General features: G+C 38.8%; 2 protein-coding genes across 10 annotated transcripts in view; one reads left to right on the top strand and one right to left on the bottom strand.

Moving 5' to 3' along the window:
- The window catches only part of AP4S1 (adaptor related protein complex 4 subunit sigma 1), a 59,598-nt gene extending 48,088 nt beyond the window's left edge, over positions 1-11,510 (bottom strand). For 3 of the 6 annotated variants that reach the window (XM_051977303.1, XM_051977302.1, XM_051977298.1), the window contains exon 1: positions 11,006-11,505. The gene's annotated coding sequence lies outside the window, so the exon portion shown is untranslated. Of the gene's footprint in view, positions 1-11,005 lie in introns of all 6 variants that reach the window. The other 3 variants (XM_051977305.1, XM_051977304.1, XM_051977299.1) reach the window with 3 other exon arrangements.
- STRN3 (striatin 3) overlaps positions 10,212-15,531 on the top strand; it is an 87,557-nt gene continuing 82,237 nt past the window's right edge. Inside the window, exon 1 of one of the 4 annotated variants that reach the window (XM_051977294.1) lies at positions 10,212-10,880. In XM_051977294.1, the coding sequence (XP_051833254.1) occupies positions 10,575-10,880 (306 nt within the window). In that variant the 5' untranslated portion in view covers positions 10,212-10,574. The remainder of the gene's footprint in view (positions 10,881-15,531) is intronic. The other 3 variants (XM_051977293.1, XM_051977295.1, XM_051977296.1) reach the window with 3 other exon arrangements.

Raw genomic sequence — 15,531 nt, forward strand, 5'->3', positions numbered from 1 at the left:
CTTGTGTCAAGCTATATCTCATTACAAACACAGGGAGTATAGTTTTTAAAGCTTTGTTCCAGATCTGGCTCCGGAAGACCTTTCCTTTTCCTTTAGACTCAAGCAGGGTAAACATTTCAATTAGACCACAACTCATTCCTAATGACACCGTCCTAAGCAAACCACAAGCTCTATTGCCATCTCACTTTTTTTGGTGATAATTGTCCCCATAGTCTTCACCCAGATATTACAAAACGGCTGAATGCAATGTTTGTAAAGTGCATGAAGTTCTTTGGGGAAAAGAAATGTGAAAATATGTGATACTGGAATCAGAAGAGACTTTAGAGATTATCTTTCTTCCTAGAGATGATGAAACTGAGGCTTTACCTAGAGTCACACAATAAAAGGGATAAAGATATACATCAAAGTTATGTGAACTTAGGTGAGTATTCCCAGGTAAGACATGGAACTCCTAATCCTGTACTAGAAAAACTGGAAAGAAGGGATCTGAGTATTACATACTATGTTTAACTTAGCAACCTGGAATTTTTTCACAAGCTTCTGCTGACACACCTTTGACACACCTTTGACACACCTCTCTTGTTCAGGTAGCCTATTCATGAGATATCACAACCCCTTTCAAAATCTGAAGTAAAGGAGTGGGTATAGATAAGTGTCTGGAGACTAGATTAAAAGTACGAAGAAGTATTCATGAAGCCGAAACATGCTGCTTAGAAAATGTGAACATCCCAACAAGGCAGAGGAAAGATGTAGGAAAGCTCTGGGCAAAAACTAAAACAAACCAGGAAGGTTGTGAAGTGAGATTTGAAAGAGGAAATGACTCAGTAGCAGCTTGGAGGGAGGGAGTTCCAGTTAGGTGAGGTAAGACAAATAAGATAATTGCAACAGAAATGACTGAGATGATTTTAAACCGAGTGATCAGTTACTACAAAGTAAAGGGATCTTGAACATTTTGCAAAGTATTACATGAAGACACTACCCCAAATGCTAGGCACTATCACAATGGGGTGGATTAGAAGTAAAACAAAATATTTTAACCTGTCTAAAGTGATGGCATCTCCTTCCTTTTAATATCTCAGACAGTTTGGGTTTGGGGATAAGAGGGATTTTCATATGGAAAGAATTCAAAGAATTAGAGCTTTGAAGTGTTGGACATAAAGCTGAAGAGAAAGTTGCTTAAACTTTATAAAATTCTGAAAGGTGTAAACTGGATAAAGATGGCATTGTTTAGCAAATCCAGTAATATTTTACTTCGTAAGCACTGAAAGAATACACATTCATCATATATTAGAGTATATGTCATTTCTCTATCTTTTCATAAAGGCTGGAATGTATTCTCTTCTCACCTTGACCTTTTAGAATTTCAAGCTTCCTTCAAAATTTAGCTCAAATAACATCTATGTGAAGTCCTAACTGAAAGCACAAAACTGAGGCCTTTCTAGTCCAAATACCTGTCATTTTCCCAGGACTAAATCATGGCAGCCTAACTTTAGAATTCAGCTTCTGCTGTTCCTCCCTCAAATCATCTTTTGAGTCCTCGATTTAATTCTACTAAACAGCTATTCTATTTAACAGCTCCCTTTCTGCCTCTAACCTTTTTAACTTTTTTTTTTTTCCTGGTCCTTGTTCTTGGCTTTGTCACACCTTTGAGTATGATCCTTTCCAAACAGGTCCTTCTGAGTTGAGAACTTCTCCTTGATCCAATTCCTCAAATTAGAGAGGGATTCACTTGGTACCAGAGATTGCAATCTGTTTCAGAATCTATGACAATGGAAGGCTATAGTAGAAGATGAAGCATATAATCTCTCCTTTACATGACAGTTTTTCAAATAATTGAAAACTATCATTTACCCTTTGTTTCCCCTCATGGATAAAATAAGTGAGTCATACTTTAAGATGTCATGCAAGGTATCTTCACACCAGAATTCTAATTAGAATCTTAGTGCTGGTTTATGCTCCAAGTTTCTTGCTTAAATGTGGCTGAATGGTCAAAGAGGTTTAAGATGAACACAGAATTTATAGTTAGAAGAGATCTCACAGGTCATTTAGTTCAATCCTTTCATTTTACATGTGAAGAAACTAAAGCCCAGATAGAAACCTTTTTAGATTTTTTTTCAAAATCAAATAGATAGTAAGTGGAAGAACCGGGGTTTGAACTCCCTTCTTCTGTCTCTGTATTTATATTCATTCCAATGTATCATGTGACCTGTAGTAGCTTTGTTAACTAGGCAGTTATTCCATAGATGTTATTCCAGAAAGCAGTAGAATAGTTAGAAAAGAAGAGAGATCATTACACAATAAGTGAGTTTAGAGAAAACAGGGATAATAAATTCTTTTAAAGAAGTTTGGTTATGAAAGTAACAAGGAGAGAAGGAATCTTAGTTCAAAGGAGTAAAAGAGTTAAGGGAAGGGTTTTTTTGGGGGAAGAGAAGGTTAGGACGGGAAAAAAACAATCTGTTAATTTATAGGCTGAGGAAAATGAACTAACAGTATAAGTCATTGAGCTTCTCTTACTGAGCTTCTCTTATAGTAGGTAACATGCCACAAAATCCACACATGGTCAGATGTATGACTGAGCCATTTATCAGGTTTTTATACTTTTCAATTATGTATTACAGTTAATCATTTAGTCAATAAGTATTTACTGAGACCCTGTACTAATAAGATTTAGGAATACAAAAGAATTAAAAAAAAGGCAAATATGTGGTGCCAAGTCTGGAGAAACTCATATTCTAAAGGGAAGACAACAAGTAAAGACCTACGTACATACAAGATACCTACATGTAAAGGGAAGGTAATCTAAGAGGGAAGACACGAACAGTGGGAGTTGGAGGAAGGGACTATGTTATTGTGGACTTTAAGATGATTAGTTCATTCAGAATTATGATCAGTGTCATAAAGTTTAATCAGTTGGAGAATGATGTGGATCTGGAAATAATATTTGTGATTTAGCCTAGAGAAGACTTAGGCAATATAAGATTTCCCCTACTCCATACCTCAAAGCCTGTCTATATTCCTTATTCATCTTTTTCTTAGCTCTAATCCTGGGGAGGAGGTGATCCTTCTCTTCAGCAAAGTTAATTCCTCTACCTGTGCTTTATTTTTAATCAATTAAAAAAAAATGAAGATATACCTTCCCTCCCTTTAGACTCCCTACTCCCCAAGAAAACAAAACAAAATACTCTATTACAAACATGTGTAGCCAAACAAAACAAATTCGCAGGTAGGTCATAAGCAAAAAAAAAAAAAAAAAAGTATCAATCTGCATTATCACCTTTTTATTTAGAAAATAGTTTTTTTCAACATGAGTCTTCAAAGTGTGGTTAGCCATTGCATGGATCAAAATTCTTAAGATTTTCTAAGCTGATTGTTTGAAATCATCCTCTGCATCATATTTTACAGCACAGCAATATTCCATCACATATACTATGACTGGTTCAGCTACTTGAGGGGCACTCTTCCAGTTTCCAATTCTTAGCACTACAAAATAGGGATATATAAATATATGTTTTCTATATGATATATGCACATATATAATTTTTGTATATATAGGTCCTTTTCCTGTTTTTTTAATCTCTTTAGGGTACAGATGTAGTAGTGGTATTATTAGGTCAAAGAATTATACATAGTGTAATAGCCTTTTGGGCACAGTTCTATATTCCTTTCCAGAATGGCTGGGCGAGTTCGCAGCAACACCAGTAATGTGCTTTCCCACAGCTTTCAGCATTTGTCACTTTATTTTTTTTTATCAATCTGCAGGGTATGACATGGAATCTCAAGAGTTGTTTTTATTTGCATTTTTCTAATTGTAAGTCTTTTAGAGCCCTTTTCAAATGGATATTGATAGGTTGAATTTTTTTTCTCTGAAAATTGCATAGTAATGTTGGAGAATAGCTCATATTATATATTTGAATCAGCAGCTATATATTTTAGAACTAAATCTTTTTCCAAATTTTAATAGTTATTTTATTTTTCCAAACACATGAAAAGATAGTTCTCAACATTCACCTTTGCAAAACATTGTGTTCCAAATTTTTCTCCCTTCCCTTCCCAACAGCAAGCAATCCAGTATCAGTTAAACATGTGCAAGAAATAAATCAGCAGAGAAATTTGCTGTAAAGCCCCTTGCCTCCCATCCATGTACGTGCTTCTAATTTTAGCTGCATTTAGCTGGATGTACAAAAAGTTTAAAATTTTATATAATTATCCTTTATTAACTTACCTACTGTGACTTTATTTGGCCATGAAATCTTCCTTGATCTAACAATTTCTTGTTTTTCTAATTTGTTTATCATGTTGCTTGTGATGGCTAAACCATGTACCCATTTGGAGCTTATCTTGATATATGATGTAAATTATAGGTGCACACTTCATTTCTGTCAGACTACTTTCCATTTTTCCAATGGTTTTTTCGAATAGTAAGTTCTTTCCCCAATAAATGAGTCTGTGCTCATTTTTTCTTGTGATGTGCTTTTGATTGTGGATGCCCATTTTTAGAAGCTTTTGCTCCATCACTCTCATCTTCAATATCTTCCTACTATTTTTACTGATGCCTTATAAAAATGTTCATCTTTAAAAGAAACTAACACCTTTCCTTAAACTTGCTGTTCCATGAGATCATTCTATATTTCTCCTTTTTAATTGCTAAATTAATAGTAAAGGTAATGTATAATGGTTGCCTCGTCTTACTTGCTTTCCAAAGGTACCGGCTAGATACCAAATGGCTAATCATTTCTCAGTCAAACCCCATCTTGATCTTTGTGCAGTTTCTGAAAGTGCTGACGTTTCCTTATAGGATAGTCTCTTCTCAGCTTCTGAAACATTGCTCTTTTGTTTTTTTTTTCTATCTGAACTTTGCTAATTAAACTTCGACTATACCCAAAGCATCTCCTCTGAAGCTTTGTCCTGGGCCCTCTCATTCTATCTTTAAACTTTTTCCCTCTGTGATGTCTCCCATAGATTTAATTATTTGATTCATCAGTATCATCAGTATCTGTTTTCTCTACAGAACTCCAGTTCTACATCTCTACTTTCCCATACATAGCTCTGAACATTCAGTTCTCTTGGTGGTCAAGACACTTCATCTCTGGGTCTTGGATATTCCCCCCATTCATTCCCCCACTGCTTTAGACGCCTTCCTACCTCTGCTTTAACTACAGACCACCCAGGCTAAAATTCCACCTTCTACAGGAAGTCTTCCCCAATCTTTCTTTTCTTTTTTGCAAGGCATTTGGGGTTAAGTGACTTGCCCAAAGTCACACAGCTACTAAATGTTAAGTGTCTCAGACTAGATTTGAACTCAGGTCCTCCTGACTTCATGTTTGATATTCTATTCACTACACCATCTAGCTGTCCTCCCCCCCCCCCTTCCAGTCCCTTACCTCTCTATTATTCCTATCCTGTAGTACATAGCTTGCTTTGCATACATTTGTTTGCATGCTGTCTTATCCATTATATTGTAAAGCCCTTTATGGGGAGGAGATGTCTTTTGCCCAATTTTTTATCTCCAGCACTTAGCATAATGCTTGGCATATAGTAGGTGCTTAATAAATGTTTGATTTATTTGCACTTTATTTCCTTTAGAATACAAACTCCTTAGCCTGGCACTGAATAACCAAATAAGAGTCCAATCTAACCTTATAATCATATTTCAAATGAGCATGTCTGGAATGTTTTCTTAACTCTGACTCTTGGTTTCCTTCAAGTCCCAGCTAAAATCCTACCTTCTACAGAAAGCCTTTCCTTACCTCTCTTAAATGCCTTATATTGATTATTTCCAATTTAACCTGCATCTAGCTCGTCTGTAGTTATGTTCATGTTGTCTCCCTTATTAGACCGTGAACTCCTCAAAAGCAGAGAATCTTTTACCTGTCTTTGTGTCCCCCACTGTTAACTGACTGTACTCTATGTGTCACTTAAACTGGGCTCTTGAATCAAGCCACTCTCCAATTGATAAATGGTCAAAGGATATGAACAGACAATTTTCAAATGAAAAAATTGAAACTATTTCTACCTATATGAAAAGGTGTTCCAAATCATTATTGATCAGAAAAATGCAAATTAAGACAACTTTGAGATACCACTACACACCTATCAGATTGTCAACAGGAAAAAAAAATGATGAATGTTGCCTCCAACATTGGGGGAAAACTGGGACACTGATGCATTGTTGGTGGAATTGTGAATACATCCAGCCATTCTGGAGAGCAATTTGGAATTATGCTCAAAAAGTTATCAAACTGTGCATACCCTTTGATCTAGCAGTGTTTCTACTGGGCTTATACCCCAAAAGATACTAAAGAAGGGAAAGGGCTCTGTATGTGCAAGAATGTTTGTGGCAGCCCTGTCTGTAGTGACAAGAAACTGGAAACTGAATGGATGTCCATCAATTGGAGAATGATGAATAAATGATGGTATATGAATGTTATGGAGTATTATTATTCTATAAGAAATGACCAGCAGGAAGATTTCAGAGAGGCCTGGAGAGACTTATATGAACTGATGCTGAGTGAAATGAGCAAAACCAAGAGATCATTATACATAGCAACAACAAGACTACATGACGATCAATTCTGATGGCTGTGGCTCTCTTCAACAATGAGATGATTCAAAAAAGTTCCAACTGTTCAGTAATGAAGAGAATCAGCTACACCCAGAGAGAGGACCATGGGAACTGAGTGTGGACCACAACATATAATTTCTACTCTTTCTGTTGTTTGCTTACATTCTTGTTTTCTCAGATTTTTTCCTTTCTTTCTAGAACCGATTTTTCTTGTTGCAGCAAGATAACTGTATAAATATGTATACATATATTGGATTTAACATATACTTTAACACATTTAACATGTTGCCATCTTGGGAGGGGGGGAGAAGGGGAAAAGTTGGAACATAAGGTTTTGCAAGGGTCAATATTAAAAAATTACCCATGCATATGTGTGTGTGTGTGTGTTTTATTTTTATTTTTATTTTTTATTATAGCTTTTTATTTACAAGATATATGCTGGGTAAATTTTCAGCATTGACAATTGCAAGACCTTTTGTTCCAACTTTTCCCCTCCTTCCCCCCACTCCTTCCCCCAGATAGCAGGTTGATCAATACATGTTAAATATGTTGAAGTATAAGTGAAATACAATATACGTATACATGTCCAAACAGTTATTTTGCTGTACAAAAAGAATCGGACTTTGAAATAGTGTACAATTAGCCTGTAAAGGAAATCAAAAGTACAGGCGGACAAAAATAGAGGGATTGGGAATTCTATGTAGTGGTTCATAGTCATCTCCCAGAATTCTTTCGCTGGGTGTGAATGGTTCAATTCATTACTGCTCTATTGGAACTGATTTGGTTCATCTCATTGTTGAAGAAGGCCACATCCATCAGAATTTATCATCATATAGTATTGTTGTTGAAGTATATATAATTATCTCCAGGTCCTGCTCATTTCACTCAGCATCAGTTCATGTAAGTCTCTCCAGCATGCATATGTTTTGTAAATAAAACACTATAATAATAATTAAAAAAAAAAAAAAACAAAAACTGGGCTCTTGGCTATTCCCCAGATGATAAGCCATCTGCCTTCATCAATTTATTTATCCTCCAGGTCTGGGAAGGCATTCCTCTTTCAGTTGTACTTTTCAAAACCCCAATTTTGTTTCAAGACTCAGTTAAGGTGTTCCTTTCTTCTTTGAACTATATTACCAACTCCCTCAAGCTAAAAATGTTCCATCTCTTATCAGTTATTCCTAGAGCACTATTGTGGAGATCTCCCCCATAACAAACATATGTGTGTGTGTGTGTGTGTGTGTGTGTGTGTGTGTGTGTGTGTGTATGACTTATTCCACCCACCCCAGGAAATATTTTTTTTGTTGTTGTATTTGTATATTCAAATAAGCTCTTAACACTGTTTTTACACCTCTCTCTAATTTTTAGTCTCTCATTTTTTTAGGGAGGGTAATTAAACTCAGAGGAGAGGTACTTAATCCCTCATTAAAAAAAAGTATTTACTCTAAGAGTTCAGACAATTTTAATAATATTGGTTATCTGGATTCCCAGTCAATAAGAAACTGAAAGCAGCAAAGTGAGGGCCAGGATAAATTCTAGGGAAGAGAAGATAACTGTTGGTTTTTTTCAGAAAAGTGGGCCTCTGTGATGCTATTTGGGATTTTCTTGGCAAAGATACTGGAGTGGTTTGATATTTCCTTGTCTAGCTCATTTTACAGATGAAGAAATAGAAGCAAGCAGGGTGAAGTGACTTGCTCAGGATCACACTGATAGTGCCTGAGTCCACTTTTGAACTCATGAAAATAAGTCTTCCTGACTTCAGGATGAGCAATTTATCCACTGTGCTGCCTAACTGCTCTTAAGACCTTTATCCACTCTTTAAAAATTTTCTATTGATCATTTGTGCTTTACATGACAAAGTTTGGGGCCCTGTATCATTGTTTATCCTCCTTTGAATACAGAAAAATGCTGTCAAGGTTCCTCTGATGATGTGGGCCATAGGACTGACTTCAGCACATCAAGCCAATCATGAATACTGGAGATTTTGTTGAGGTCAATAAAATCACATTACCTACTTACTTGCCTCTCTACAGTATATGGATTTAAATATAAACTTAAATATAAGTGAATTTAAATATAAGTGAATCTCATGGAAATGGGACAAAATTTGTTTAATTTCCTAGAGAATGGTTGGTGGGCCCACTTAAAAAGATTATACAGTCCAATACCATACTTAGGAAACCTGAAAATCTTACTTTTAGAGATTCCATCCAAAAATATACAGGTTCTTTTAAACAAGCAAATGATCCTTCAGACAGCTAACACGTTAAATAAGCCATTGCAATATCAAATGTTTATCTTAAAATTAGTTTATCAGCCTTAGTAAGCTAGTTACTTGGGGAAGACAGTAAGACAAATAAATTTTGATAGGGTGTAGCTTAAGGAAAATGGAAGGGGCAGAAAGAGGAACTGGAAGCCTCATGAAGTTGGAAAAAGCCCTGAATTTGAAGTAAGATGATATGGGTTCAAATCATGACCTCTGCTATTTATATATACTTATCACTTGATTTTTTTCTGGGCTTTAGTTTCTGCAGTTATAAAATTAAAGCTTTGGGACTTACATGACTTGAGGTTTCTTGTAGTCTTAAATCCTATTTAAAAGTGGTGTCTGATGAGCTTAATGTTTATAAATTTTTATTGATAAATATTTGTGCCAAATTTGTGTAAAAAGTGATAAACATACCTCAAAAATGGTGGTTAAAAGGGAACTCTCATCAAATGCATATTACAAATACCAAAAAAATCCTGTCTGATTTAACTGAACATGTCTTCACTGCCCAGCTCCCCTGGCCTCATATACCTAATGTCCATGCAAGCACCTGTGCCTGTACTCTAGACTTTGAATGGCTAGGATCTGAAGCAGTCCGAGCTAAGGAAAGGCGCGGTGTTGAGGGGATTTCCAGAGTGGGACTGGGAACCCCAGGCAAAGAGAGAAGGACTCGAGGGGATTAGAAAAAGGAACTTTAGAGGCTACCTTCCCTTTCCCCCTTCCACGTGCCCCACACGAGCTGGTCACCCTTAGCAAAGTGCTCTGTGACAGACCCAAGACATAAAGGGAGAACAGGAGGAGAAAGTGCTCTCTCCCAGAGTGGGAACCGTCGTTCCCGGAGGGCAAGGAATCATCAAACTGGCCTCACAGTCCAGAAGGGCCCATCTCTTGCCAAAAGAGAGACTCCCAAAGGACCTTAATGGAGAAGAAACTGGCATAGGTTACGAATCCGAGAAAGAGGCCCCGACACTCTAGGGCGGCGTGAACTACGCTAGGAATGTGAGAGAAATGTTAGGAATCCAGGGCTGGCAGAGGCTGGTGGCCGGTGGAAGAGCAAGAGCAAAACCGGTTTAAATCTGGCCCCTGGCAGCGGCCTCCCAGTTGGGACCACAGGGTTAGGTGCAGGGAAGTGAGTGGGGCGAGACGAGCTTACTCGGGAAACTTGCAAAGAATAAAGTTCCGCAGTCCAGATTTTATCGCGCACCTAAAAGTGCGAAGAGAAGGCGCTGGACACAGGGAAGAGACCAAAGACTAGTAGCAGAACCGAGCTAGACTGGGGGGAGGGGAGGAAAGAGGAGACCCATAACTCCTCCCACCTCGCGTCTTGGCCCCTCCCTTCCTCAGTGCGCTTGCGCAACGGCGGACCCGGACTCTATTTGGCTATAAGATTTGCGGCAACGGCATCAGCGTTGCTTACCCAGCATGCCGCGCGGGGGCGACGGCTCTACGACTACCCCTTTCCCTCCCCCGCCCCCCCCCACGTTACCCTCCTTTCCCCCTCCCATCCGCCCCCCCTCCCTCCAGTGAGTGAGTGAGACGGGCAGATGGAGGAGGGACTGTAATGGCGGCGGCCGGCAGCTCCCTGCTCTGACCCGCGGCAGATACTTAGCAACGACCCCCTCCCCGCCCCTCTCCCCGCGGGCCGCCGCCCAGCCGCCCGCGCGGGGCCACCTTCCTCCCCCTTCCCCCCCGCCCCCAGCCGTCCGTGTTTCCCCCCGCGCCCCGGCTGGGGCCCCTCACACAATGGATGAGCTCCCGGGAGGAGGCGGCGGCGGCGGCCCGGGAATGGCAGCCCCTCGGCAGCAGCAGCAGCAACAGGGGCCAGGGGTCAACATGAACCTACAACCGGGAGCCGGTGGAGGAGCGGCCGCCGGCGGAGGTCAGCCTACGGCGGCGGCGGCGGCGGAGGGCGCGGGCCCCTCTACGGGCCCGGAGCTGTCCCGGCCGCAGCAGTACACGATCCCGGGCATACTGCACTACATCCAGCACGAGTGGGCGCGCTTCGAGATGGAGCGGGCGCACTGGGAAGTGGAGCGGGCCGAACTGCAGGTAGCCGGTCTCGGGACCCCGGGGATGGGGGTGGGGAGAACGACGGGACCTCGACGGGAGGGTGGAGGGGGGTGGGGCTCGCGCGGGGATCCCCGGTCTGGGGGCACCAGGTAAGCGAGACGTACCTTGGGGGGCCCGGGCCGAGGAGGACGAGCAGCAGCCGCAGGTCCTGGCAGGGGTCCCCTCCCCCTTCCTCCCTCCTACCGCGGGAAGCCTTTTCCACGGCCCTTACTGGCTGCGCTGTGCGGGCTTCCTCGGGGCAGCCATTTTGGTTTCTAGTATGGCGTCCGCCGGGGTTTCTCCGGCGGCGGCGGCGGCGGCCGCCCAACTTGGGAACCTGTGGCCCCGGGATGATCCCTCCGCCGAACCCCAGCGTAGGGGAGGGAGGACCGCGGCAAGAGGCGTGCTTTAGGCTGCCCTTAAGTCTTCCTCCTTTGGGCCAAAAACCCCTGTCCGGGACTTTGCCGGGCTCTTCCTCCTCCCCCTTTCTCCTCCTCCAAGCAGCCCCCACACACACCTGCCCTTTGACAGCTCCTCTCCCCTCCCCTCAGCATCCCGTCTCTCTCCGAAAGGAATTTTAAAGTTTTTAATCCCCGCCTGTTGAACCTTGCTTAGGGTCCCCTGTACAGCTAGGTAGCGTCCCCTTCCCCTTCTCCCCTTGGGCCCCTAACAAGCTTCAACTTCGGGCCAACTCTTGAACTCTTGGATAAAGAACAATTCTTAAGTGGTTGCTTCGCCTCTGAGACCCAAGCAGTCACTTCCTTCTGCCTTCTGTTTGCTACTTGGTGTTAGGCAAAAGGAAAAGGCAGATTGGATTTAAATCTGGATGAAATAAAGAACAGATATTTGCATATTTCCAAGTCCCTTTTGGGGGAGGATATGGAAAATGAAGTGTGCCTCATTTCGCCCTCAAAAATGGGAAGCATACGAGCGTATTTCTATTGTGTTTGGGCAGGGACTTGGATTTAAGACCCTATGTTGGTATGTTTGTTGGAGAAGAGTATTTTAGTGGACATTACCAAAGTGTTTATTTTTAAGCCCCCTTCCACGGCAAATTTAGGACTGGGGGAAGGGGGAAACATCTCTGCTAGAAAGCACTGCACCTGTTCTTTTTTTCTGACAAGAATATGTTTAGTTTGTGTGCAGTATTATAGCTCGGTGTACATATACGTTGTACAGTGTACACAACTAGAGTAATATAATAATGGAGGAAAAATTACCCTCTTTAAAAAGATCTCATCTTAAATATCTAAATCAGGCCAATGACCTTTTGGAGCCAATAAGGAGTTTCTTGTCTCATCCTGAAGTCACAAAATGAATTTAATGATTTTTTTTTCCAAGAAAAAGTATTATAATTCTGCTTTTGAAATTGTCTTTATCAAATTTTTGAAAAATAAGATTATAGGATTTATTCTATATCCATCAGCTCTTTTTTTGTAGCATTTGTGGATTTATTTCATATTTGATATAGTATTGAACTTTAAAAACACAAAATTTAAAAATGTTTTGCACCATTTTACATAGCGAAATCATTTGAATAGTGAGGTAGACAGGTTTGAAACTACAAGAAAAAAATTAATAGGTACAATTCCATTTTTATATTGATTGTTTTGAAATAGAATTATGTAGTTTAAATATTGATGATCAGTATATCTTACAAGGAATTAAGTTTAGGATTTGTATTTTAGGAATTTTTTAAATAAGAGTTTCAGTCACTCTCAAAATGTAATACAAGCAATAGAGAGCTTATTGTTTTATTAGTGAAGTTAAGTTAATGATGTTGAATTTATAATGTCTATATTGACTTTGCCCTTTCTATCCTTTTTTCTTTTTGATATTCCTTTTCCCTGTGCAGCAATCTATGCTCACCTGTTCTGGGAAAGTCTTGCTCATATCCTCTTGTAAATCCTCCATAGAGGATGAGTCTTAACACATATACCCTGGGGAACTTCCTCAGTATTTCTTCACATTACAATGTTAACAAGTTAAGATTGCTTATTAGTTTTTACTTTTGTGGGTGACCAATCCATTTTTTTTCCTATTTGTCTGATATCTAATAAACTGTATTCTGTGTAGCTCACACCCACTATGTACCTTTACATTTGCCTCTAATTCTTCAGAAGTCCTTATACAAGGCAAAGATTTGAGGATTGTAGTTAGATTCAAATTCTAGTTCAACCATTTACTAGTTATGTGAATCCATCCAAGTCACAGAACCTCTTTGACATCTAATTTTTCCCCTTCAATAAAAATAAGGGGGTTAAATTAGGTTATTTTTTAAGTTGCTATCCGTTTTCTGTGATCCATCTATATAATTCATTAGCCGGAGTATTGTTGATTTAAAAGATGCATCTTAATTGAAGGAAAACTTGCCCAAAGCAGTTATTTCCCATAGGCAAAATAGCCTCTTATTTTATATTACTAGTTCTGAGACTAGATTACTATTCTTTTGCACAGTATTTCCAAAATAAATATATTGATTGGACCAATTCTGTGGATTGTCCATCCAAGTCATTTCAATGGGAAATTCTTAAACTATGAAGGAAGCTGTATTGTAGTGGAATTAGTATTGGATTTGGAAACTTCGAATCTTAGTTTGAATCCCGACTTCTTCCTTTCTGCTTCTTTGACATTGGGCAAGTCATTTCCCTAGTAAAGACCTCAGTTTTCTCCTATTTAGTAGTAGGGAGTTAGATTAGTTACTCAAAATTTTGTTGTCTTAGGATTCTGCTTGCTAATAAAATTTCAGCAGAATGCTTTTGCCTTTAGTAATTTAGTTTTTCAAGACAGCATAATTTCTGTTTTGAAGCCAGACTTTGTGTTGCTTTTGGGGTAGAAAACGTTCTTTGTTTCTCTAATGAGTTGTGAAAGTAATTTATCTTTCAGATGTAAAATTGGATTAATGAACTAGCTATAATTTTTTCAATTTTACTACTAACCTATTGAGATTCTTTAATTTAAAAGTTTTTATTGGTGTTTTTACCCATTGTATTTTAAAAAGTGTGCCTCTTGAAATTCATGTCATTATTTTAATGAAGTGTCATTGCATTTCTAATTACAGATTTATCTTTTCTAATTTATTACTTATTTTAAACATTGTCTTTTAAAATTTTGAGTTCTACATTTTCTCATAGGCCTTCCCCCAGCCATTGAGGTGAATAGTATGTTATCCATGTGAAGTCATGCAAAACACCTTTTAGCCATATTTCAAAAAAAAAAAGGAAAAATGAAGTAAAAAAGAAAAGTTTGTACTCAGTTCATTAGTGCTATCTCGAGGTGAATAGCATTTTTTCGACATTGGGTCCTTTGGAATTATCTTGGATCATTGTATAGTTTATCATTACAACATTGCTGTTTCCTGCTAATTGTAAGTTTATATATTTGAAAGACAAATTTAATAGAATTAAAATATAAATTATATTACTGTTGACTAAAACGTAGTATATTATGTGTATAGTTTTTTAGAAATGTGATTCCTTGAATTGTCCATTATTAGAAATATTTTTTAAAAATAACTGCTCTGTAGTGAAAAATTATGTGGTAATATTTTAATATGTAAACTTTCCCCCTGGCTTTGGAAAAGATACTGTGGAACTTAAGTATTGGTTTATTCTTTGTGAACAGGAATTTGACTTGAGTCTGTTAAATCACTGAATTTATTGTGTGTGTGTGTGTGTGTGTGTGTGTGTGTGTGTGTGTGTGTGTGTGTGTGTATCCTATTTTTACTTTCTTGAGGGAAGCGATTGCCCACTTTTGTTTTGGTATGACTGTTACCTGTGCAGTAATTGGTGACCCCTCTACATACACATTGGTCCACTGATTTCTGAGCTGTTGAGTACTTCCTCTACTAAGTCAGTCAAACTGCTCTGAAACTGAAAGTTCTAGAGAAATGCTTGAGGCACTGACGGGTGTTTGTATGTATGTGTGTATGAATGAGAGAGGGAGAGAGAGAGAGAGAATGACTTGAATCTAGGTTTTCTCATGTCAGTTCTCTCCTTCTTATAACACTGCCTGTGGCAAAATAGGACCTTAATTAATACTTGCTTGCATGATTGTTATAATAGATTTCTTTGCAAAATTACTAAGTTTATCTCACAAAATATTCCACAGTCATTTGGTTGTTACTATTGGACTTCTCTAAATCAGTTTTGAAATAGCCCTTTGACTGGCTCTAGTTTTTGTTATGCCTTTCCTTTAATCAAATTTAAATTGTAATTCCTAATTTTGTGGTTCTTACTGTTTCTGGTGCATGTATGTGGCTTTGTCTTTCCTACTTTAGTACTTTTGGAAACTTTGTACCATATATATATAATGGTAATTGGTCACTTCATTAAGTGAAAGTTTTAAAGCTCCTGGTGGTGTTGTCTCCAGATTTTTCTAGGCTTGTTCTTTGATGGGAAATACAGCGTATAGTTGTGCCTGTACTCTTTAAAAGCCTTTCCAGTTTAATCGAAAATGCTGCTAGATCCTAAACTGTCAGGAATTTCTGGGTTAGTTGGTTGAGGACCATTTGACATTAGCAGAAGATATCTTCTATAAGTTATAAATACATTTAAAACAAACATAATTTATAAAGTGTTCTACAGATAGCACTGTTGAAATGAAGTCTTTATTACTTTGTGGTTGTTTAGTAATTTTTTGTTCATATTTG

Source organism: Antechinus flavipes, chromosome 2 (genome assembly GCF_016432865.1).
Source record: "Antechinus flavipes isolate AdamAnt ecotype Samford, QLD, Australia chromosome 2, AdamAnt_v2, whole genome shotgun sequence".
In the NCBI taxonomy this organism is placed as follows: Eukaryota; Metazoa; Chordata; class Mammalia; order Dasyuromorphia; family Dasyuridae; genus Antechinus; species Antechinus flavipes.